The sequence below is a fragment of the Myotis daubentonii genome, chromosome X, assembly GCF_963259705.1.
Source record: "Myotis daubentonii chromosome X, mMyoDau2.1, whole genome shotgun sequence".
Taxonomy (NCBI): domain Eukaryota; kingdom Metazoa; phylum Chordata; class Mammalia; order Chiroptera; family Vespertilionidae; genus Myotis; species Myotis daubentonii.
The window spans coordinates 98,081,173-98,107,369 of record NC_081861.1 but is presented as its reverse complement, the minus strand read 5'-3'; the positions used below and the strand labels follow the sequence as shown (position 1 = coordinate 98,107,369).

The following is a 26,197-nucleotide window of genomic DNA, read 5'->3' as shown; positions in this document are numbered from 1 at the left end:
TATTTTTATTGATTTTTTACAGAGAGGAAGGGAGAGGGAGAGAGAGTTAGAAATATTTATGAGAGAGAAACATCGATCAACTGCCTCCTGCAAACCTCCTACTGGGGATGTGCCTGCAACCAAGGTACATGCCCTTGACCAGAATCAAACCTGTGATCTTTAAGTCCGCAGGCCAATGCTATATCCACTGAGCCAAACCAGTTAGGGCTAAACTTTTTATTCTTTCTGAAGAGTTCTTGAGTCATAGAATGTTGGAAATTCTAGAGCTTCTTTGAAGTAATCTCAATTCACTTATCTTATGAACTAGAGGCCAAGTGCACAAAAACTTGTGCACTCGGGGGGATCCCACAGCCCGGCCTGTGCCCTCTTGCAGTCTGGGACCCCTCGGGGGATGACCACCTGCTGGCTGAGGCCCGCTCCCCAGGGTAGTGGGCCTAAGCTGGCAGTCAGACATCCTTCTGGCAGCCCAGGAGCCCTTGAGGGATGTCCACTTGCCAGCGGGGAGCAGGCCTAAGTTGCAGTCGGACATCCTTAGCGCTGCTGAGGAGTCAGGAGAGGTTCCCACTACCACCACTGTATTGGCAGCCATCAGCCTGGCTTGTGGATGAGCAGAGCTCCCTCTGTGGGAGTGCACTGACCACCAGGGGGCAGCTCCTGCATTGAGCATCTGACCCCTGGTGGTCAGTGTGTGTCATAGTGACCAGTCATTCCCACCTTTCTGCAGTTAGGGTCAATTTTCATATTACCCTTTTATTATATAGGAGTGCCTGGCAAGCCTGGGTGAGGGGCTGATGGCTGTTTGCAGGCTGGCCACAGCCCCTTCAGTGTGGGGGTTCCCTCTGGGGTGCCTGGCCATCCTGGGTGAGGGGATGAGGGCCATTTTCAGGCTGGCCACACCCCCTTAAGGGTGGGGGGAGGGTCCTGCTAGGGTGCCTGGCCAGTCTGGGTGAGGGGCTGATGACTGTTTGCAGGCTGGCCACAGCCCCTTCAGGGTGGGCATCCCCATTGGGGTGCCTGGCCAGCATGGGTAAGGGACTGACGGCTGTTTGCAGGCTGGCCACAGCCCCTTCAGGGTGGGGGGTCCTGCTGGGGTGCCTGGCCAGCCTGGGTGAGTGGCTGAGGGCCATTTTCAGGCTTGCTAAGCCCCCCAGCGAGGACCCTCACCTAGTGAGGGTGTGGCCATCCTGGCTGAGGGGCTGATGGCTGTTTGCAGGCTGGCCATGACCCCCAGCCACCCAAACTCCCAGTGGAGGCTGACTGGAAGCAGGTATCTGGAATTTATTTATCTTCTATAATTGAAAATTTGTTGCCATGGGCAGAGGCCACAGCTGGCTCAGCGCAGGCAGGAAGCTTGGCTTCCTCCATCACCTGGGTAACCAAGCCGCCTGCCAGCCGCCATCTTGGTTAGGTTAATTTGCATATAGTCGCTCTGATTGGCTGGTGGGTGTGGCGTGGGGTTTAGCAAAGGTACAGTCAATTAGCATCTTTGTCTTTTATTAGCGTAGATAGGAGGAAGAGACAGACACCTGAAACAGAAAAATGCTTTGTTTAGGTGAGACATGTTGGTTCTATTTTTCTTTTTCCTCTTGCCTATTTTCTATCAACTCTTATTAATTCTTCCTCCTAGATGACATATTGAATCTGAAGTCTCCTTTATTCTGCCCCCTAGGGGCTTGCTCTCTGATTGAGACTGAGAGAGACCATCGTCAGTTGCTCTCCACAGACAGGGCAAAAGTACCAAGTTAATGGAAAAGCCAGGACCAGAATCTGGCTTGGGGATTCTAGAGAAAGGATTAGTGATGGAGATTGGCAAATATACATATGTAATTGATCAGTTTTGCAGATGTTTTAAGTCTAAAAACATCACAAGGGAGGTTCAGAATACTGTATGCGGTAGGTTCACAAATAGGTTTAACAAAATAGAAAAACAAATATCCAGAAAAAATCAGCAAAATGTTAAAAAGTGTTTCATTAATTTCCAAATATGAGTGAAATCATATGGTACTTGTCTTTCTCTGACTGGCTTATTTAGCTTAGCATAATGTTCTAAAAAAAAGTGTTTCAGTTGTGTGGGTCTGTTGGTAGTTTTGTATACTCATCTGGCTGTGCTTTAAATTTTAATAAGCCCATATTAATAGAAATGACGTGTTGTATTTAAAAATATCATACTACATAATATTCAGCAACTCTTCCAACAGACTACTGATACTAGAGCTTTAATATCCAGGAAATGTGGCAGATAAAAAGGGTAGAGTAGCCCTGACAGGTTTGGCTCAGTGGATAGAATGTCAGCCTGTGGACTGAAAGGTCCCAGGTTCGATTCCGGTCAAGGGCATGTACCTTGGTTGCGGGCACATCCCCAGTAGGGGGTGTGCAGGAGGCAGCTGATTGATGTTTCTCTCTCATCGATGTTTCTAACTCTCTATCCCTCTCCCTTCCTCTCTGTAAAAAACCAATAAAATATATTTTTTAAAAAAGGTAATGTGTTTTCTATTTTTTCCTCTTGTCTCTCATTTTTCTTTTTCCTCTTTTATCCTTTCTTTTTTTATGCCTTTGTTCTTTTTACTCATCTATGCTTTTCCCCCTTCTTTTTCTTTTATCTATTTGATCCCATCTCAACCTTTCTCTTTTCTTCTTTTTCATTTCCCTCCTTTATTTTTAAAAATTTTTTAAATATTTTTTTATTTATTTCAGAGAGAGGAAGGGAGAAGGTCAGAGGGACAGAAACATCAATGATGAAAGAGAATCATTGATCAGCTGCCTCCTGCACACCCCCTACAAGGGATTGAAACCACAACCCGGGCATGTGCCCTGACCAGGCGTGTTGATACTCAACCACTGAGCAACACTTGCCAAGATTTATTTTTATCTTTCTTTCTCTTTTTTCTTTTCTCTTTCCCTTTCTCCTTGGCCAGCCTGTAAACAGTCATCAGCCCCTCACCCAGGCTGGTCACACCCTCATGGGGTGAGGGTCCCCACTGGGGGGCTTAGCCAGCCTGAAAACGGCCCTCAGCCCCTCACCCAGACTGGCCAGGCACCCAAGCAGGACCCCCCACCCTGAAGGTTCTGTGGCCAGCCTGCAAACAGTCATCAACCCCTCACCCAGGATGGCCAGGCACTCCAGGGGGGAACCCCACTCTGAAGGTTCTGTGGCCAGCCTGCAAATAACCATCAGCCCCTCACCCAGGCTGAGCAGGCACTCCTATATAATGAAAGGGTAATATGCAAATTGACCCTCACAGCAGAACGACTGGGAATGACTGGTCACTATGACACACACTGACCACCAGGGGTCAGATGCTCAATGTAGGAGCTGCCCCCTGGTGGTCAGTGCACTCCCACAGGGGGAGCTCTGCTCATCCACAAGCCAGGCTGATGGCTGCCAATACAGTGGTGGTGGTGGGAACCTCTCCTGCCTCCTCAGCAGCACTAATGATGTCTGACTGCAGCTTAGGCCTGCTCCCCACTGGCAAGTGGACATCCCCCGAAGGCTCCTGGGCTACAAGAGGGATGTTTGACTGCTAGCTTAGGCCCAATCTCCTGGGGAGCAGGCCTCAGCCAGCAGGCGGTCATCCCCCGAGGGGTCCCAGACTGCAAGAGGGCACAGGCCGGGCTGAGGGACCCCACCCTTGAGTGCACAAATTTTTGTGCACTGGGCCTCTAGTGTAAGCAATATTCATAAGGCTATGATGATGGTATCTGTCAAGAGCTATGGTAACACACAGGAAGCTATAACAAATTTTGCATGACTTTTGAAATGATGCTTTCATGGTAGAGCAGAATTCAAACTGACCTTTTAAGATGAATAAACTGTCACCAGGCAAATAAAGGGGATGGGCATTATAGGCAGTATGAACCATATAGGCAGTGGCTTGGAAACAGCATCTACCTGGAGAGAATATTGAATAGACTGATTTGATTCAATTTCTCTCAACTCAAGTCAGTTTGCTAAAATTTGTTTGGAGATGTGTGGAGGTACTTTTCATTGTTACATAACTAGGAATATGGAGATGGTTATATTGTCATTTAGAGGGGGGGAGTCAGAGATAAGACAGTTTTAAGCAATGAGGAATAATCTCATGCAAAATTGTAACAGCTGCTCTTCTGAGGAATACCAAGAAGTAAGGTTTAAAGGGAGGCAGAACAGGAAGTTCTTGCAAGAAGAGATGAGAACCCTGCTGATGGGTGGAAGCAATAGGGATGGTAAGCAGAGTCAGAGAGTTAAGGGAGGTTTGAGAGAGATGACAGGATTTGCTGAGGCACTGAACAAGAAAGGATGTCTGAGGTTTCTAGCTTGTGCACTAGATGTAATGTCATTAACCAAGTGAATAAATACAGAAAAGCGTGAGCAGGGTAGTAAGATTTTGGTGGAAAATACTCATTTGAGGTATGCTGAGTTTTAAGTTTCTGGTGAAATTCAGGTGGTGTAGGTTTCACAGTAGGTAGTTTGTGAATAGAAATGTAAAGCTTGGAGGACAAGTCCAGGCTACAAAGAGCAATGTAGGTATTCTCACAGTTCAAGTACACACACATTTAAAGTTATAGGGGAAAAAAACTTAAGAGAAAAATACACATTTAAGAGGTAGGAGGGAGCCTAACCTATTTGGCTCAGTGGATGGAGCGTTGGCTGCGGACTGAAGGGTCCCGGGTTTGATTCCAGTCAAGGGCATGTACCTTGGTTGCAGGCATGTCCCCAGTGGGGAGTGTGGAGGAGGCAGCTGATTGATATTTCTGACTCTATTTCTCTCCCTTCCTCTCTGTAAAAAATCAATAAAATATATTTTTTTTAAAAAAAGAGGTAGGAGGGAAAAGAGAAGCCAGAGTAAGGAGACATAAAATAATAGATCGAAGAGGTAGGAGACTCAGACATCAAGGCAGAAGAGTATTAAAAAAAGAAGTGGCTTGGACAACAATGTCCATATGAAAAAAACTCAGATGATGTGCTAGTCCAAGGTCACATGTGTTTTTCCCAAAATGTCTTCTATTTGCTCCCATCCCCTCTAGTGATAATCAGACTTTCTTCTCCACACCAAACCTTGAGGTATGACTTTTGGACAGTGTATACAGACATTTTTTTTGCAAAAAAACATTTATTCACTCAACACATTTATTGCACACCATTCATGTGCTAAGTCTAGGGAAGAGGGGTGAAAAGATAGACATAATCTTTACTATGAGAGGATATCTGAAATAAACACATAAAATGCATGCATAAAATAATGAGATAATTTCAGATCATGATCTATATCATGAAGGAAATAAAATACTATAATATGATAAAATGATTACCTTAGAGAGTATGTTCAGGGAAGGCCTCTTTGAGAATGTAATACTTACCCTGAGACCTAAATTATGAGCAGAATGGAGCTATATGAAGATATCTGAGCAGAACATTCCAGAGAGACCAGCAAGTACAAATGTTCAAAGGTGGGAAAAAGCATGGCTTGTTTAAGGGTCAGAAAGAAGGCCAGTATGTTTGGAATGTAGTGAGCTAGGAGAAGACTGCTATGACATGAGGTCATAGAGGTTGGCAAGAGCTTTAAAAATGGTTGTAGGGCCTTACAGACCATTTTAAGGAGTTTGGATTATATTCTGAGTATGAATGGAACATTTAAAGGAAGGGAGCTATGTGCTCTGGATTATATTTGTTAAAAGATGATACTGGATCCTATGTGGAGAATTGTTGAAGAGGGAAGGAAAAGAAGCAGAGCAGACAATTGGGAGACTATCCGTGTCCAGGTGAGAGGTGATGGTGGTTTTGACTTTGATAATACCTCTGCATACTCCATTGTGTGCTCATCACCCATAGTCTAGTCTCCCTCTGTCACCATATATTTGACCCACTTTATCCTCTTCATCTTATGTCTATCTCCCTTCCCCTCTAATAACCACCATAATGCTGTCTGTGTCTATGAGTTTGTTTGTTTGTTGCTTTTTGTTTTATATCTAACATAAGAATGAAATTGTATGGATCTTGTCCTTTCCATCTGATTTCTTTCACTAAGCAAGAAGTTCATTTTTTATATAAAATGAGAGTGAGAGTGAAAATGAAAATATATTGGTGAAGAATTGATAGGATTTACTGATTGAATAGCTGTGTTGATGTGGAAGTAAGGGAAGTAGAAGAGCTGGGAGTATATATGGAAAGAAAAAGAGTATATTATTTCTTTGAAGAATCTATAAACTAGTGTAAATGACTGTTTATGTGGAATCTAAAACAACAACAACAAAACGGACTTGCAGAAACAGAAACCAAAGGTATGGATGCCTGATGGCAGAGGATGGGTGAAAAAGGTGAAAGGAAATATACTCAATAATATTATAAGTCTGTATGGTGACAGATTAATAGAAGTAATAGATTAATAGAATTGTAAGTAAAAATGGCAAATCACTCTGTTGTACACCTTAAACTAATATAATTAATATAATATTATATATCAACTACACTTAAAGAAAAAACAGAGGAACACTTAGTGCTCAATCATGTGGTTTAGATGGAAAAAATGTCAAGAGTAGAAAGGCCAATGATATAGAGGTCAGTGTGGGCCAGAATAGCCATGAAGAGCTTCCTAGAAGACATGAATGATGAATTTAGTCTTAGGGAATAAGTGATCTCTCAGAGATATTTATTAGTGGTTTAGGTAGATGCATTCTAGAAAGGGAGTAACAACATAAGTGAAAATTCCAACAAAGGAACAAGATATGTGAGAGGGGAAGTCAGGGACTGACTTAGTTGGAGTCCTGGTTGAATTTGGAACAGAATGGGAAGTGGGATGGGTTTATAGTTTGAAGCCAGCTCACAGAGGCCCTTACAAGTCAGGAAAAAGAGTTTGTAGTGATAAGATAGGCAATGGGCAACAAGGAAATGATGAAAAATCATTCTAAGAAAGTTAGCTTCTTCTGTTTAACACTCTGTGAGCCTTAGTGTCCGTGACATAGAAACCTGGAACTTGAAATCAGGTTCAGGCATTTCCACAACTTAGACACATAAGATTTATATCAAATATTTCATTGTAAATACCTAGGAAAGGCCATTTCAAATCTCTGGTGTATGTATCCTTGTGATCAAGAAGTTCCTTTTATTTTAATTATATTTATGGGTGTAAGTAACATGGTTAATTACATTACATAAGTTTCAGGTGTAATATCTTATAATTCATCTTCATACATTGTGTGCTCACCACCCATAGTCTAGTCTCGCTCTGTCACCATATATTTAACCCCCCTGTATCCTCTTCATCTTCTGTCTATCTCCCTTTCCCTCTGTTAACCACCATAATGTTGTCTGTGTCTATGAGTTTGTTTGTTGCTTTTTGTTTTATATATAAAACTAGAGGCCCAGTGCACAAAATTTATGCATGGGGGGGGGTCCCCCTCAGCCCAGCCTGCATCCTCTCCAATCCGGGACCCCTCGGGGGATGTCCAACTGCCAGTTTAGGCCCGATCCCTAAACCGGCAGTTGGACATCTCTCTCACAATTGGGGACTGCTGGCTCCTAACTGCTCACCTGCCTGCCTGCCTTATCGCCCCTAACTTGCCTCTGCCTGCGGGCCTGATTGTCCCTAACTGCCCCCCCTACAGGCCTGGTTTCCCCCAGCTGCCCCCCCCCCCCCGCCGGCCTGGTTGCCCCTCACAGCCTGCTGTTCAGTCATTTGGTCATCCCACACTAACTCCTCTGCTTGCCTGGTCGCCCCTAACTGCCCCTCCTGCTGGCCTGGTCACCCTCAACTGCCCCCCCCGCCCCGCGAGCCTGGTTGCCCCATACAGCCTGCTGTTCAGTTGTTTGGTCATCCCTCACTAACCTCCCTGCTGGCTTTGTCACCCCACGCAGCCTATTGTTTGGTCATCTGTCCGGTTGTTTTGGTTGTGACGACCCCTGGCTTTTTATATATTAGGATAAGAATGAAATTGTATGGTTCTTGTCTTTTCCATCTGATTTATTTCAGTAAGCAAGAAGTTCATTTTTTATATATCTATTTAAGCCCATCTTTATTTCTTTGCTACTTGGTAGAAAAGGTAGACAAGTAGTTGGTCAATGCCTTCCTTGGAATAATAATTATTATAGCTTTATTTACTTATTTATAGCTTCACTTATTGAATGTTCACTATATACTGTGCTGAACAATGTGTACATACTATTTTGTTTAATTCTATAACAACCCAATGAAGTCACTAAAATTATACCCATTTTACCACAAGAGAACTGAAACATACAGAAGCTTAAAAATTGCCTCAAGCTTATATAGCTAATGTGTTGGATAAAGTGACCAAACATCCTAGTTTGCTAAGAACTGAGGAGTTTCCAGGGATATGAGACTTTTAGAGCTAAAACTCAGAAAGCCCTGGGTAAACAGGGAGAAACTGGTCATCCTAGTGGCAGAGTTTAGTTTAGTTTTTTTTTTTCCTCAGTGGAGGAGTGAGGATATTTTTCCACTGATTTTTAGAGAGTGGGAGAAAGGGGGAAGGGAAGAGAAAAAGGGCAGAAAGGGATACATCAATTGGTTGCCTCCCACATGCACCCAGACTGGGGACAGGGATAAAACCTGCAACCTAGGTATGTGCCCTTGACCTGAATCAAACCCACAACCCTCCAGTGTGTAGGCCATCGGTCTAACCACTTAGTAACACCAACCAGGGCTTTAAATCCAGACAGTGTAGATTTGGACCTAGAACTCTTAATCTCTGTGCTCGTTGCTCTCAATACACTTGTAATAATTTTTTATGTAATGCATAGATTAATCTTATCTGAATCTACCCATTCTCTGCAGTATGCCTAGAGAGAGAGAGGCAGGGAATCCTCGGAACTTCACAGGGGTATTTTGATTCAGGATTTCCTCTTTCTTTCTTTCTCAGGGATATTTGAGATTTACTGCCAGGCAGGCAGCCATAGAGAAGCAGGAATGAGGGCAATCTATAATGTCTCCCAGTGTCCCAACCGAGCCACCTCTCGCCAACACTACCAAGCTGCAAGAACCTACTACATCATGGCAGAAGAGGTGGAGTGGGACTATTGCCCTGACCGGAGCTGGGAACTGGAATGGCACAACCAGACTGAGAAGGACAGGTAAGTCTGCAGAAAAGAAGTCACACTTTAGAGACTCTAGACAATTTTAGAGATAAGGAGGATACTGTAATTCCGAAAAAAAGAAACACTTACCTAAAGCCACCTAATAAGATAGCAGCAAATCTGGTGCAGGGACTAAAATGCAGGTAAAGTAGAATTCATTGCTTTTCTTATATCTCTATACTGCAGGACTAAAGCAAAAGATCTTACACAGCCTCGTGTTCTTAATCTTCACCTCCTTTCCTCTTGTTAGCCAGAAGCACCCCTACTGGGACTTAAATTTTATAGAAAATTTACTCAAGGAACCGAATACCTCAAGGTCAGCTGTTCCTTGACAAATGTCATTATGGTACAGGCTTAGCTGTATAGCAGGAAAAAATAGAGTGGCTTAAATAAGTTAGAATTTTATTTTTTGTTCGCATAATAGTATAATCATGAGCAGTTCAGGGCCAGTAGATGAAGTAGTCACATATAAAACTTGCTTTCATCTCTGGAATTAAGATGCATGTTCCTGATATAGTAATTCCCATATGTCAAGTAAGGGGAAAGAAATCCAAGGAAAGCAGTATTGTCTGTAAGGCGATGACCTAGAAGTTGTGTACATCATTTTCTCTCATACCCCATTATCCTAAACTTATTTTTTAAAATATATTTTATTGATTTTTCACAGAGAGGAAGGGAGAGGGATAGAGAGTTAGAAACATCGATGAGAGAGAAACATCGATCAGCTACCTCCTGCACACTCCCTACTGGGTATGTGCCTGCAACCAAGGTACATGCCCTTGCTGGAATCGAACCTGGGACCCTTCAGTCCGCAGGCCGACACTGTATCTACTGAGACAAACCAGTTAGGGCAATCCTAAACTTATTTATATGGCCATACCCAGCTGCAAGAAAGTTTGGGAAATTTGATCTCTGGTTTGACAGCCATGTGCTCAGCAAAAACCTAGGTATTTCTATTACTACAAAGGAAGGAAAGGAGAGTAGAAACTGAGGTACAGTTTAAAAATTTCCAATAGTTTATTTTTGGTACTCTCACTACCCTTTGCCAATTCTTGCTCTGTATATTGGTCATTAAAGGTTGAAGTCTATTTGCCACGTTATTCTGCAACCTAGAAAAAGTGACTTCCTTTTTTGAGCCTTGGTTTACTTATCTTTAAAGTGATGTGATATACTTGAAATTACTTGATTGGAAGGAGGTAAGGAAGGAGCAGCAGACTTGAATCCAAGTTCTGGCTCCCTTTCTGGCTGACATTATTAATTAAGATATGTTCTGTCACCTCTGGATCATGGCATCCACCTCTTTAACATACCTACCTCACCAGCCTATTGGTAATGTCAAATGATAAAAATAAATAATAAATATCTTTGTAAACAGGAAAGCATTCTATAAGGAGAAATCTGTTGGATTCCTACTTCTTCCTATCCCTCTAGCAGCAGAAGCAGTTAGTACTTTCCTGCTACATGTACCTTGTCCTTTTGTTAAATTAATTTTACCTAAGACATCATCAAGGCTAGAGCTGGAGACCAGGGCTTCTGATTGTTACCCCACTGTTCTTGTCATATACATTTTAATACATATTCATATCTGGATGATGGCAAACAAGAGAACATAAATAGATATTAAAATCTACCATCTATAATTGCATGTATACAGCCAATGTGGTGAGAATCTGATATTAGAAGAAATAGGCCCCCTCCTTCTACTATCTGTGACATGAACTTGGATCTGACCTCACTTGCCTATGGTCTTGAAGGACTGAGAACCAGGTGCTGATACTATTCTTTGGAATCTTCTAGTTATGGTCACATCTTTCTGAGCAATAAAGATGGGCTACTGGGTTCCAGATACAAGAAAGCTGTATTCAGGGAATATACTGATGGTACATTCAGGATCCCTCGGCCAAGGACTGGACCAGAGGAGCACTTGGGAATCTTAGGTAAGGGAATTTCACTTTCCTGCTAGTGTCTACAATACTGTGTTGTTCCTAGAGGGGCTAAGTCACAATGGGAAGGCCTCCCATTCCCCATTATCAGCTTTTCTTTATGATGTTCTAGAACTATAGTCATATTTTATAAATCAACCATGAAAATAGGCAATCAAAGGGGGGAATTCATGATTTCCTGCTGCAACCTGAACCAGGTTATCTCAGGTCTCTAATCTAGAGGTCTTTGAAGGTGATAGATCTTTTCCATGTTAAAGGAGGAGGAATGTAGGACATCAAAGAGTAGAAAAAAAATGGTGCAGGAAACCAGTATTAGCCTTGTTCCCCAGTTTAATTATTGACACAGTTCCTTTACTTTTGTGGGGGCCAATGAGTTTTCTCATTCTTGTCCTTGCACAGAAGGGACCCACTGGCTCTTTAAGAGAGCCCAGCAATTCTGTACTCTATGTCAAACTCTCACTCCTAATTAACAATTATCTAGAAACTTGGAGTATTATTTAGAGAGAGTTGGGAAGGGAAAAGTGAGGGTAATTGGAGGCACAGCCCTGTTGATGAAGTATTCTCATCCTGTGGGTAGCAGTATCAGTTTAAGGGCTTTTGAATTAAAAAATGAAACTATTCATTACTTTCAATCTCAGAAAGATCCTTTTTTAGGGCAAACCCCTAATTCTGGGGAGTTCCTATTTACTATATGTCCCTTTCTTTAAATGCCTTTAATGTCCCTGTTCTACTACTCCACTAATGAGACTTCCTTCTTCTGCATACATTAGGTCCACTTCTCAAAGGAGAGATTGGTGATATCCTAACTGTGGTGTTCAAGAATAATGCCAGCCGCCCCTACTCTGTACACGCCCATGGAGTGCTAGAATCTAGTACTGGCTGGCCCCTGGCTGCTGAGCCTGGTGAGTGGGAACATTTAGTGAAGGACAAAAGAATGAGCAGCACTCCTTCAGCCCTCTGTCTTGCTCCTTTAAAATTATGCTCCTAGAGAACTGAAATAGAAATATTAGCCCAGACTAAACCATAGCCTGAGGTTGTCTCCTTAAAATACTCATTCTTTCCATCTTAGAACAGGCTACCTTGGGTTTTTTGTTTCATCAAACTTACCCTCAACACTGGTTACACATGGAGCCTTATACTACCCTTAACTATGAATGCAGATGGAGCTTCTAATCCTCTCTAAATCTGAACTTAACCTTGGATATAGTAAAAGCTTCTAATCATGGGTAGAGTTACCTGTTTCAGACCTCAAATTGATCCTTAACCCAAGCCATAGATAAAGGTCTTGTCCCCTTAATAAACACTGAATCTTAACCCCAGTCACATACTAAGCTCCTGATACTAAATGTAGGGTAACCATAATCTTGACCACATTTTCTTCCTTTCATTCATTCATTGAATAAATACTTATTGGAAGCCTACTGGGTGCAGGAAGAATTCTAGAAGGTGCGACTGCAGTGGGAAATAGTACTTGTTCTTATTCTTAAAAAACTTGGGCAATTATCACAGAGAGGTAAGTAAACTGGTAATTATAATTCAGTGTTTTAAGTGTGTTAAGTAGGGATTTTTAAAGTGTGGTAGGAAGGTGTAAAAGAGGTTACCTGATATAATACTAGGATGGTCAAAGATGGCTTCCCAAATAGGTGATATCTCAGCTGAGTTCTAAATTATTAGTTCTCAAATTTTACCATGTACCAGAATCACCTGGAAGGCTTGTTAAACGATAGATTTCTGGGATCAACCCCCAGAGGCTCTTATTCAGCAGGTGTGGGATGGGGTTCAAGAATTTGTTATTTTAAATTTCCAAGTGATTTTGATGGATCTGAATTAGGAACTTACACTTTGAGAACAACTGATTGAAAGGTTGAGGAAGAAGCATACAATTCAAGGAATAGTGTGGAAGAAAAGCAGGGAAAATTGTAATAAGTTGCAGATGTAGAGAATAGACAGTAGTAAGAAAGATGAAAGTTTGAGTTGAGGAAAGGGCTAGATTCTAAAAAGATCAATGAGGTAAAATAAGCATGATTTGGTGATTAACTGGATATTGAAGGTGAGAAAGAGGATTCTTAAATAAAATCCATGGTTTTGGAGGAAAATTCTGAAGTGGTACCCAGGTTTTTGGCTTGGCAACCAGGTAAATATTGATACCATTCGCCAAGATAGAGTACATGGGGGTAGATAGGGAACATGAGTGAAGATGGAGGAGATTGGATGATCATGAGTTTACTTTGGCATTTGTTGAATTTGAGATATCTGCAAGGCAACCAGATATAGTTATCTAAAAGACATAGAGCTTTGGAGCTCAAGCAAAAGCTATGATCTGAAGTAATAATGTGACAGGCATCAATATTTAAGTAGCAACTGAAGGCAAGGAAATGAACACAGTCACCCTGGAAGAGTATATTAAGAATCCTAGAGTAACACCCTAAGGAAGACTAATATTTAAAGGAATGTACTCATTTTTTAAAAAGTATCACATGATCTCACTCATATGTGGAATCTAATGAACAAAATAAACTGATGAAGAAAATAGATCCAGAGACATAGATGCATGGAACAGAATCTCAGAGGGAAGGCCGGGGGTGGGGTAGGGATTGGAAAGAGATCAATCAAAGCACTTACATGCATATATATGCATAACCCATGGTCACAAACAATAGGGTGGTGAAGGCCTGGGGCTGGGAGTGAGGGGGTGAACTAGAAGAGGTTAATGGGGGCTGAGGGGGAGTAGGGAAACATATGCAATACTTTCAACAATAAAGATTTAAAACAAACAAATAAGTAGGTAAGCCTGAACCCTGACCAGTGCTCAGTGGTTAGAGCATTGGCCCACATACCAAAGGGTCTCAGTTTAATTCTTGGTCAAGGGCCCATACCTAGGTTGTAGGTTAAATCCTGCTGGGAGGCAACCAATCAATGTTTCTCTCTCTGCCCCTCCCACCCTTCCACTCTCTCTAAAATTAAACGGAAAAAATATCCTTAGGTGGGGATTAAAAACAACACAAAAAAGTAAGCCTGAGAGAAAGTAAGCAAGATGGTAAAAATAAAACCAGGAGAATATGGTATCAAAATGTTTTATTTTTTAAGTAAATGTTTGCTTGTTAAATAAAAGAGGAAAATTTCAGTTCAGTGTGAAAATCATGATTTATGCATTTATTTATTTATTTACTTAGGAATTAAATTTATTGGACTGACGTTTAATAAATTATATAGGTTTCAAGTGTACAATTCAATGATACATCATCTGTATATTGCATTTTGTACCCACCACCCAATGTCAAGTCTTTTTCCATCACCATATATTTGATATTCTTTACTACTTTCTTACCCCCCTTAACTCTGGGTAACCACCATGCTGTTATCTGTGTCTATGAGTTCTTTTTAAATTATATTTATTGTTGAAATTATTACAGATGACCCCTTTGTCCCACCCCCAATGACCCCCTCCACCTTGCATCGGCCCCCTTTGGCCCCCTCCCACACTATTATTGTCTGTGGCCATGGGCTATGCATACATGCATATAAGTTCCCTGGTTAATCTCTTCCCACCCACTTAAACCCTGCCTTCCCTCTGAAATTTGTCAGTCTGTTCCATGTTTCCATGTCTCTGGATCTATTTTGTGCACCAGGTTTTTTGGTACATTAGATTCCACATATGAGTGAGATCATGTGATACTTATCTTTCTCTGACTGATTTATTTCCCTAGCATAATGCTCTCCAGGTCCATCCATGCTATTGCAAATGGTAAGAGTTCCCTCTTTTTATAGCCATGTAGTATTCCATTGTGTAAATATATCACAGCTCTTTTATCCACTCATCTGTTGATGGGTACTTGGGCTGGTTACAAATCTTAGCTATTTTAAACTGCACTCTATGAACATAGGGGTGCATATATTCTTTCTGATTGGTGTTTTGGTTTTTTTTAAGATTTATTCCTAGAAGTGTGATCACTGGGTCAAATGGGTATTCCAAAACCAGATAAAGACACTAAAAAGAAAGAGAATTACAAGCCAACATCCTTGATTAACATAGATGCTAAATCCTCAACAAAATATTAGCAAGTTGAATCCAGTAATATATTAAAAAGATCATACACCATGACCAAGTGGGATTCATTCCAAGGATGCAAGGCTGGTATAATATTCACAAATCAATAAATGTGATACATAATGTAAACAAATTGGAAGGCAAAATCACATGATCGTATCAATTGACACAGAAAAAAGCATTCAACAAAATCCAACACTCTTTTAGGTAAAAACTCTCAGCAAAGTGGGAATAGAAGGATCATACATTAAAATAATAAAGGCCAAATAGGACAAACCCACAGCCAACATCATACTCAATGGGAAAAAAAGTAAAACCATTTCCCCTAAGAACAGGAAGAAGACAAGAATGTCTTCTTTCACCACTCTTATTCAACATAGTACTAGAAGTCCTAGCCATAGCAATCAGACAAAAAGAAAACATAAAAAGCATCATAACATGATATTGTACATAGAAAACCCTAAAGACTTCACCAAAAAAAACCTACTAGATTTAATAAATGAAATCGGCAACATCGCAGGATACAAAATTAACACTCAGAAATTGATGGCATTTTTACACACCAATAATGAACTTTCAGAAAGAGGAACTAAAAAAAAAAAAAATCCCACTTATCACTGCAACAAAAAAATTAAGATTCTTAGGAATAAACTTAACCAAGGAGGTAAAAAACCTGTACGAGTATCTTTTTTTCTTGTTTGTCCATGAATTTCATGCACCAGGACTCTAGTTGATGTATAAAAAAAGCCATTGATTTTTCCAGTGTTGATTTTGGATTCTGCTACATTGCCGAATTCATTTATTAAATCTAATAGTATTTTGGTGGAGTCTTTAGGGTTTTCTATGTGCACTATAATGTCACCTGTGAATAATGAGAGTTTTATTTCCTCCTTTCCAATTTAGATGCCATTTACTTTTTCTTTTTGTCTGATCACTGTGGACAGGACTTCCAGTACTCTCTCTCTCTCTCTCTCTCTCTCTCTCTCTCTCTCTCTCTATATATATATATATATATATATATATATATATATATATATATATATATATATATATATATATTATAAAAGCAGTGATGTGAGGATCAAAATGATCATTTGATCGATCACCATGCAGTGCTAGCATAGATGCATAGACACAGGTAAAGTCTATGAGAGAACTAAGAATGAACAAGACAAATGCTTCCTTCACAGAGCTCGCACTGTAAGAAGGTTAGGTCAGGGATGAGAATTCAAAATTGCTACCAGCACAGATCTGAGGTGCCGCTTCTCAGAGCAGACAGAGATACACCTGATAGTGGACTGGGGGCATGACTAAAGGGCTGGTGCTGACATGAAGGCCGGGCCACTCTGGATTTCACAGAGGAGCCAATGGCTTCCTAGGAGGCAGAGCTTTTGACGCAGACTGGCATGAAACCGTCCAATCAGAACCAAATCTGGGTGAACTGTGAGGCGCCAATGGCTGCCTAGGATGTGGAGCTTTTGACACTGACTGGCATAGAAACCAACCAATCAGAACCTAATCTGGGTGAACTGTGAAGCAGAACCTAAGGTGGGGGCTGAGGAGGGGTTTTAAGGGCAACAGCTGTTTGGTGTAAGGTATAAGAAAGTGGTTCACTTTTTTAATAACTAGTTTGATGGTATAGTGCATATGGCTGGGTATGAGTCCAGATATAGAGATTATGTATTTTTGTCTGCCAAGATCATCTCCTCCTGCTGAAAAAGGCTCCCCTCCCCATTTAAGCAATTCTATCCTTTATAATCTATCTATACCAACAAAAGGGTAATATGCTTATTAGACCGGGTCAACTGGCCATCTTCCAGATGTCTGTCCTCCTTCTGGACAAAGCCATGGTGGTGGGGGCCAAAGCAGAGGCAGTTAGGGGCCATCAGGCCAGCAGGGGAGAGCAGTTAGGGGTGAGATCAGGCTGGCAGGGGGTTAGGGGTGACCAGGCTGGCAGGAGAGGTCAGTTGGGGGCAACCAAGCTGGCAGATGAGTGATTAGAAGCCAGTGGTCCTGGATTGTGAGAGGGCAGTTGGACATCCCCCGAGGGGTCCCGGATTGGAGAGGGTGCAGGCCGGGCTGAGGGACAACCCCACCCCTCCCCATGCACAAATTTCATGCACCAGGCCTCTAGTCTATATATATATATATATATATATATATATATATATATATATATATATATATAGCTATCATGCTAAGTGTCCATCTGACCAGTAGCTATGACATGCACTGACCACCAGGGGGCGGACACACAACATAGGAGCTGCTGTGATGCTCACTGGCAATTTACAGAGAAACGGCACCACAGATCTGGTGCCCACAAAGCAAGACTTGGTTTCCCCGAAGTGGGTCACAGGCCACCCCCCTCCCCAGAGCAACGAGACCCGATGGCACAAAATGTGGCCCACAGCCCAGCCAAGCCCAGAAACAGTGACTGTGGGTGCTGGGTAATGGTGTCACATAGCAACACCCAGCTTCTGCTCCCTAGAGACTAGCCTTCTCAGAGTTTCTTCACCCCAGGAACATGACTAGCTGTATAGCCAGGTGCAAACATTTTACACTTTAACCAAATGTCTGTGAATTGTTTTCCTGTGCCTCATCTCATTTGATCCTCACAGAAGTCCTCAAATAGGTAGATAGGAGACTCAGTGGGATCCTATTTTCATTAGTTGGAAAATGGAGATTTAGAAAGCTTAGAAACTTGACCCAACTGAAAAGAAGTAAGAAATGGTGGACCTTGAAACTGACTTCAGGTTTTCTCACTGTGCAGAATATATTCAAACACTGCTACAGTTAAATATTTTACCCATTGTTCTCCCTGTGTGATCTACAATAATAATTTGCTTCATGTTGATATTAACTGCTATGTTGCTTACAATTACCTGAAAGAGAATTTGGGCTGCTTCACTGGGCTGGAAAAAGTTTAGCTAAATCAGAAAACAAATCTAATTAATCAAGTTTATTCTATATTTATAAAAGGCTAAGTTGACTCACGCATGCACAATACATATAAAGCTCTCGCTGGCGCCAATCGCACATGTGTGTTGCGATCTGTCATTGTTGATCATGAATTCGGTTGACACTTCTATTATAGAGAAAGGGCAAATAGTGATATTAAAACATTTCTTCTAATTAATTTCCTTTCAATGTGCACGAATTCTTGCACCAGGCCACTAGTGTTGAGTAAGAATGGTGAAAGCAGACATCCCTGTCTTATTCTTGTTCTTAGGGGAAATGGTTTAGTTTTTGCCCATTGAGTACTATATTTGCTGTAGGTTTGTCATACATGGCCTTTAATATGTTGAGATATGCTCCCTCAATTCCCACTTTGCTGACAGTTTTTTTCAAAATGGGTGTTGAATTTTATTGAATGCTTTTTCTGCATCTAGTCATATGACCCTGTGATTTTTATCTTTTCATTTGTTTATGTGGCCTATTGATTTTAAAATATTGTAGCAGCCTTGCATCCCTGAAATAAATCCCACTTGGTCATGGTGTATGATTTTTTAAATATATGGCTGCATTTCAAATGCTGATATTTTGTTGAGGATTTGAGCATGGGTCTTCATCAGGGATGTTGGCCTATAATTCTCTTTCTCTGTAGTTTCTTTATTTGATTTTGGATTTAGGATTATTCTGGCAACATAGAAAGAGCTTTAAAGTCTACCATTCTCTTGTTTTTTGGGGGAATAGTTTGAAAAGTACAGGTATTAGTTCTTCTTTGAATGTTTGGTAAAACCACCCTGTGAAGCCATCTGCATCCAGGCTTTTTTTGTTGGGAGTTTTTTGATTAATGCTTCTATTTCATCAGTTGTTATTGGCCTATTCATGTTTTTTTTTATTGCTTACAGTATTATAAAGAGTATTATATATGTCTCCTTTTTCCCCCACCCCTTGACAATCCCCCAGCCTCCCCTACCCCCCAGTGTCTTATGTCCATTGGTTATGCTTATATACATGCATAAAAGTCCTTCAGTTGATCTCTTACACCCCCTCCCAATCTCCAACCCTCCCCAGCCTTCTGGCTGTAGTTTGACAGTCTGTTCAAGGCTGCTCTGCCTCTGTATCTGTTTTTGTTCATCAGTTTATAATGGTCCTTATTATCCATAAATAAGTGAGATCATGTGGTATTTTTTTTTTCATTGACTGGATTATTTCACTTAGCATAATGCTCTCCAGTTCCATCCATGCTGTTGCAAATGGTAAGAATTCCTTTCTTTTTATAGCAGAATAGTATTCCATTGTGTAGATGTACCACAGTTTTCTAATCCATTCATCTACTGATAGACACTTAGGCTGTTTCCAGATCTTCTCTATGGTAAATTGTGCTGCTATGAACAAAGGGGTGTATATATCCTTTCTGATTGGTGTTTCTGTTTTCTTGGGATATATTCCTAGAAGTGGGATCACTGGGTCAAATGGGAGTTCCATTTTTAACTTTTTGAGGAAACCCCATACTGTCTTCCATAGTGGCTGCACCAGTCTGCATTCCCACCAGCAGTGCACGAGTGTTCCCTTTTCTCCACATCCACCCCAGCACTTGTCGTTTGTTGATTTCTTGATGATAGCCATTCTGACAGGTGTGAGATGGTACCTCATTGTTGTTTTGATTTGCATCTCTCAAATGATTAGTGACTTTTAGCATGTTTTCATATGTCATTTGGCTTTCTGAATGTCCTCTTTTGAAAAGTGTTTATTTAGGTCCTTTGCCCATTTTTTGATTGGATTGTTTATCTTCCTTTTGTTAAGTTGTATGAGTTCCATATAAATGGTGGAAATTAAACGCTTATCGGTGATAACATTGGTGAATATGTTCTCCCATGCAGTGGGCTTTCTTGTTGTTTTTTTTTTTTTTTCATTGCCTAGCATTTTTATTCATTGAATAATGAATGCAAATTACTGCCTATTCTTTTTTTTTATTAATCTTTATTGTTCAGATTATTACATTTGTTCCTCTTCCCCCCCCATAACTCCCCTCCTCTCAGTTCCCGCCCCACCCTCCGCCCTCACTCCCCACCCACTGTCCTCATCCATAGGTGCACGATTTTTGTCCAGTCTCTTCCCGAATCTACCACACCCCTTTCCCCCCCAAGAATAGTCAGTCCATTCCCTTTCTATGTTCCTGATTATATTATAATCACCAGTTCATTCTGTTCATCAGATTATTTATTCACTTGATTCTTAGATTCACTTGTTGATAGATGCATATTTGTTGTTCATAATTTGTATCTTTACCTTTTTCTTCCTCTTCCTCTTCTTAAAGGATACCTTTCAGCATTTCATATAATCCTGGTTTGGTGGTGATGAACTCCTTTAGCTTTTCCTTATCTGTGAAGCTCTTTATCTGACCTTCAATTCTGAATGATAGCTTTGCTGGATAAAGTAATCGTGGTTGTAGGTTCTTGGTATTCATCACTTTGAATATTTCTTGCCACTCCCTTCTGGCCTGCAAAGTTTCTGTTGAGAAATCAGCTGACAGTCGTATGGGTATTCCCTTGTAGGTAACTGGGTTTCTTTCTCTTGCTGCTTTTAAGATTCTCTCTTTGTCTTTTGCTCTTGGCATTTTAATTATGATGTGTCTTGGTGTGGTCCTCTTTGGATTCCTTTTGTTTGGGGTTCTCCGCGCTTCTTGGACCTGTAAGTCCATTTCTTTCACCATGTGGGGGAAGTTTTCTGTCATTATTTCTTCAAATAGGTTTTCAATATCTTGCTCTCTCTCATCTTCTGGCACCACTATAATTCTGATGTTGTTATGCTTGAAGCTGTCCCAGAGGCTCCTTACACTATTCTCGCATTTTTGGATTCTTTTTTCATTTTGCTTTTCCCATTGGGTGTTTTTTGCTTGCTCGCATTTCAAATCATTGACTTGATTCTTGCGCTCCTCTGGTCTGCTGTCGGGAGTCTGTATAATATTCGTTATTTCAGTCCGTGTATGCTTAATTTCTAGTTGGTTCCCCAATATAACATCGAGGGTCTCATTAGATTTCTTGAGGATCTCACAACATTTATCGGCGGTCTCACCAGTCTTTTCGAGGGCCTTACTAAGTTTATCGGCAGCTTCTAGACAGTTCTTAAGAGACCTTAAAAGTGTGGTTCTGAACTCAATATCCTCCATTGACAGTTTTGTCCTGTTTCTTTGTCTCCGCATTTTTTATGCTTTCTTGGTACACCCCCTAGTGGTCTTCGTGTGCAGTCTTGTTGCCTTTAAGCCTTGATTGATGTCGGCAATACCGGGGGTGAGTTGACCTCCAGGCTAACTGGCTATGAGAGTCCGCTGGGTCTGCAGTGGGAGGGCTTCTGTGCTGGATCTCTAAGGCGGTGCTAATCTAGCCTTTGCCTGAGGCTATCCGGCAAATGGTTCTGCGCAGGGCTTGGGCGGGGCGGGTCCCAGGGGGATCTACAGGGCGGGCCGGAGCGGGCAGTTATGGCTGCTCTCAGTTCCTTCCCCAGGGGCTCTGCCTCTCAGAGTCCCAGCAATGGCTGCAAACCTCGGAGAGAAAGCTGCCTTCGAGTTCCGACCGAAGCCAGACAGTCCCGCTTCTCCCGTTTGAGTCTTGCTCCCCAGAGACTCACCCGGATCTGTAGCTCAGAGTCTGAAACTCCCTCCCGATTGAAAACAACCGTGCCCTCCGCCACCAGCCCGCTCCGCGTGCGCACTCCGCACCTGAGTATTTCACTTCAGCACTGCGCCTCCTCTGAGTCTGGGTATGATATTCTCTTTCCTCCTAGTTGTAGAATTTCCACTCAGCCAGCCTTCCTGTGGTTTTGGATGATGTCCGTTCTGTCCTTTAGTTATATCTCTGAAGTGGTTGTTCGAGGCAGCAATCTCCTGCGTTAACCTACGCCGCCATCTTGGTTTTTCACTCTCTTGTTGTTTTGTTGATGGTTTCTTTTGCTGTGCAGAAGCTTTTTATTTTGAGGTGGTCCAATTTGTTTATTTTCTCTTTAGTTTCCAATACCCTAGGAGCTGTATCAGTGAAGAAATTGCTTCGGCATATGTCTAAGATTCTGTTGCCTTTGGATTCTTCTAGTATTTTTATGGTTTCCTGTCTTACATTTAAGTCCTTTATCCATTTTGAGTTTATTTTTGTGTATGGTGTAAGTTGGTGGTCTAGTTTCATTTTTTTGCATGTATCTGTCCAATTTTCCCAACACCATGTATTGAAGAGACTGTCTTGACTCCATTGTATGTTCTTGCCTCCTTTGGCAAACATTAATTGAGCATATTGGTTTGGGTCGATTTCTGGGCTCTCTATTCTATTCCATTGATCTATATGTCTGTTCTTGTGCCAGTACCAGGCAGTTTTAAGAACAGTGGATTTGTAATACAGCTTGATATCTGGTATTGAGATCCCACCTACTTTGTTCTTCTTTCTCAGGATCACTGCAGCTATTCTGGGTCTTTTTTTTTTTTATTCCCAATCAATTTTTGGAGAGTTCATTCTAGGTCTGTGAAATATGCTGTTGGTATTTTAATGGGAAGTGTGCTGAATTTATAGATTGCTTTGGGTAGTGTGGACATTTTAATGATGTTGCGTCTACCAATGCATGAACATGGCATGTTCTTCAATCTGTTTATGTTTTCCTCTATCTCTTTTTTCAACGTCCTGTAGTTTTCTGAGTAGAGGAGTTTTACCTCCTTAGTTAAGTTTATTCCTAGGTATCTTAATTTTTTTGGTGTGATGGTAAATAGGGTTGCTTTTTTAGTCTCTCTTTCTGTAAATTCACTATTGGTGTATAGAAATGCCATAGATTTCTTGGCGTTGATTTTGTATCCAGCTACATTGCTGAATTGATTTATTAAATCTAATAGTTTTTTGATGGAGTCTTTAGGGTTTTTTTATGTACAATATCATGTCATCTGTGAATAAGGACAGTTTTACTTCTTCTTTTCCAATTTGGATGCCTTTTATTTCTTCTTCTTGTCTAATCGCAATGGCTAATACTTCCAGTAGTATGTCAAACAGGAGTGGTGAGAGTGGGCATCCCTGTCTTGTTCCTGTTCTTAGGGGAAATGGTTTTAGTTTTTGCCCATTGAGTATGATGTTGGTTGTGGCTTTTATTATGTTGAGGTATGATCCTTCTATTCCCACTTTGCTGAGAGTTTTTATCAAAAATGGGTGTTGGATTTTGTCAAATGCTTTATCTGCATCAATTGATATGACTATGTGGTTTTTATCTCTCAATTTGTTTATGTGATGTATTACGTTTATTGATTTGAGGATATTGTACCATCCTTGCATCCCTGGAATAAATCCTACTTGGTCATGGTGTATGATCTTTCTGATGTACTGCTGGATCCGATTTGCTAGGATTTTGTTGAGGATTTAGGCATCTATGTTCATGAGGGATACTGGACTGTAATTCTCTTTCATTGTGTTGTCTTTACCTGGTTTTGGTATTAGGGTGATGCTGGCTTCATAGAATGAGCTTGGAAGTGTTCCTTCCTCTTGAATTTTTGTAGTAGTCTGAGGAGGATAGGTTTTAGTTCTTCCTTGAATGTTTGGTAAAACTCCCCTGTGAAGCCATCTGGCCCCGAGTTTTTGTTTACTGGAAGCTTTTTTTATGACTGCTTCAATTTCTTCCATAGTTATTGGCCTATTGAGATTTTCTGATTCTTCCTGATTAAGTTTTGGAAGGTTGTATTTTTCCAGGAATATGTCTATTTCCTCCAGGTTGTCTAGTTTGTTGGAGTAGAGTTGTTCAGAGTATTTTTTAACAATCCTTTGTATTTCTGTGGGGTCTGTTTTTACTTCTCCTCTTTCATTTCTGATTTTGTTTATCTAGGTCCTCTTTTTTTGTTTCTTGGTGAGCCTGGCTAGAGGTTCATCAATCTTGCTTATTCTTTCAAAGAACCAGCTCTTGGTTTTGTTGATCTTTTGTATTGTTTTTTTGCTCTCGATGTCATTTATCTCTGCTCTGATCTTTATTATTTTCTTCCTTCTGCTTACACTGGGCTTTTCTTGTTGCTCTCTCTCTAACTCTTTGAGTTGTAGAGTTTCATAATTTATTATCATTGTTTCTTGTTTTTTTGCAGTAGACTTGTAGAGCTATGAACTTCCCTCTCAAGACTGCTTTCACTGTGTCGCATAGGTTTTGAATTATTGTGTTTTCATTGTCATTTGGTCCCATGATTTTTTTTATTTCTTCTTTGATCTATCTGGTAACCCAGTCATTGTTTAATAGCATGCTATTTAGTCTGCATGTGTTTGACTTTTTTGGATTGTTTTTATTGTAGTGATTTCCAGTTTTATGCCAGTGTGATCTGAGAAGATGCTTGTTATGATTTCTATCTTCGTCAATTTGAAGAGACTTTGCATGTGACCCAATATATAGTCTATCTTTGAAAATATCGCATGAGCACTTGAAAAGAATGTATATTCTGTGGCTTTGTGGTGAAATGTTCTGAAGATGTCAATTAATTCTATCTGATCTAGTGAGTCATTTAGGATTGATGTTTCTTTGCTGATTTTTTGTTTAGAGGATTTGTCCAATGGTGATAGTGGCTATTAAAGTGCCTTACTATGATTTTATTGCTGTTAATCTCTCCCTTGATCTCCTCCAGAAGTTTTCTTATGTATTTGGGTGCTCCTATATTGGGTGTGTATATGTTTAACAGAGTTATTTCTTCTTGTTGTATTTCTCCCTTTAGTATTATGAAGTGGCCTTCCTTGTCTCTTTTTATGTCCTTCACTTTGAGATCTAATTTGTCAGATATAAGTATTGCTACTCCAGCTTTTTTTTTTCATTTCCATTCGCTTGAAAAACCTTTTTCTATCCCTTCACCATCAGTCTGTGTGTGTCTTTTTTTCTGAGGTGTGTTTCCTGTAGGCAGCAGATATATGGGTCATGTTTTCTTATCCACTCAGTTACCCTATGTCTTTTGATTGGGACATTTAATCCATTTACATTTAAAGTTATGATTGATAGATACTTGTTTGTTGCCATTTTTATTCTTTACCCCTGTATTCCTTCTTTGTTTCCTATTTTTTCTTTATACAGCAGACCATTTAGCATTTCTTGCACTGCTGGTTTTGTGGTAATAAACTCCCTTAGTCCTTTTTTGTCTGTGAAGTGCCTGATTTCACCCTCAATTTTGATTGATAGCCTTGCTAGGTACAGTATTCTTGGATTCAGACCCTTCCTTTCCATGACTTTGTATATTTCATTCCATTCCCTTCTTGCCTGATGTGTTTCTGTTGAGAAATCAGTCGCTAGTCTCATGGGGTCTCCTTTCAGGTAACTTTCTGTCTCTCTCTGGCCGCTTTTAAGATTCTTGCTTTGTCGTTGGTGTTTGCCAATTTAATGATAATGTGCCTTGCCATCAGTCTATTGGGGTTCATTTTATTTGGGACTCTGTGAGCTTCTTGGATTTGTGTGAGTTTTTTCTTCCTTATATCAGGGAAATTTTCTGTCATTATTTTTTCAAATATGTTTTCCATTCCTTGCTCAGTTTCCTCTCCTTCTGGCACCCCTATTATGCGGATGTTGTTTCATTTCGTGTTGTCCCAGAGTTCTCTTAGGCTCTCCTCGTGCTTTTTAATTTTTTTTTTATTGTTGAAGCTGTTCTGCTTGGGTATTTTTTCCTACCTTGTCTTCTAGCTCACTGATGCGGTCCTCTGCTTCTTCTAGTTTACTGTTGATGCTTTCTATTGAGTTCTTTATAACAGTGATGTCATTTTTTATTTCTTCTTGGTTCTTCTTCATTTCTTCTTGGTTCTTACACATATTGTGGAATTTGTCTTCCATTCTTTTCATCCACCTTATGACCATTTCTCTGAATTCTTTCTCTGACAGGCTGCTTGCCTCCATTGCCTCCAGTTCATTTACTTCCTTTTCAGGTGATGCCTGTTTTTCTTTCATATGCGGGCTGGTTCTTTGTCTCTCCATGATCTCTCTTCTCCAGGTGTTTGGTTATGTAGTTCTCTCTCTGCTGTGTTGATATAAAGGCACAAACTACAACACAACAAGGCACAACATACAAGGCACTGAACACAAATTTATTCACGATACTAATAACCCCAAATAAAGGTGACCACCCTAGCAAAGAGATTTAGGGGATAAGGAAGAAAGAAGAGAAAAGATAAAAAGAAAAAAAAAGGAGTGTAAAAATGAAATTGGAAAAGGGGGGAAAAA

At 40.8% G+C, this 26,197-nt stretch overlaps 1 protein-coding gene across 4 annotated transcripts in view; it reads left to right on the top strand.

Annotated features, from left to right (window-relative positions):
* Positions 1–26,197, top strand: part of HEPH (hephaestin) — a 112,565-nt gene that overhangs the window by 51,750 nt on the left and 34,618 nt on the right. For all 4 annotated transcript variants that reach the window (XM_059680187.1, XM_059680186.1, XM_059680185.1 and 1 more), the window contains 3 exons: positions 8,854–9,064; positions 10,865–11,004; positions 11,781–11,912. In XM_059680187.1, coding sequence (XP_059536170.1) covers positions 8,854–9,064; positions 10,865–11,004; positions 11,781–11,912 — 483 coding nt within the window. The remainder of the gene's footprint in view (positions 1–8,853; positions 9,065–10,864; positions 11,005–11,780; positions 11,913–26,197) is intronic.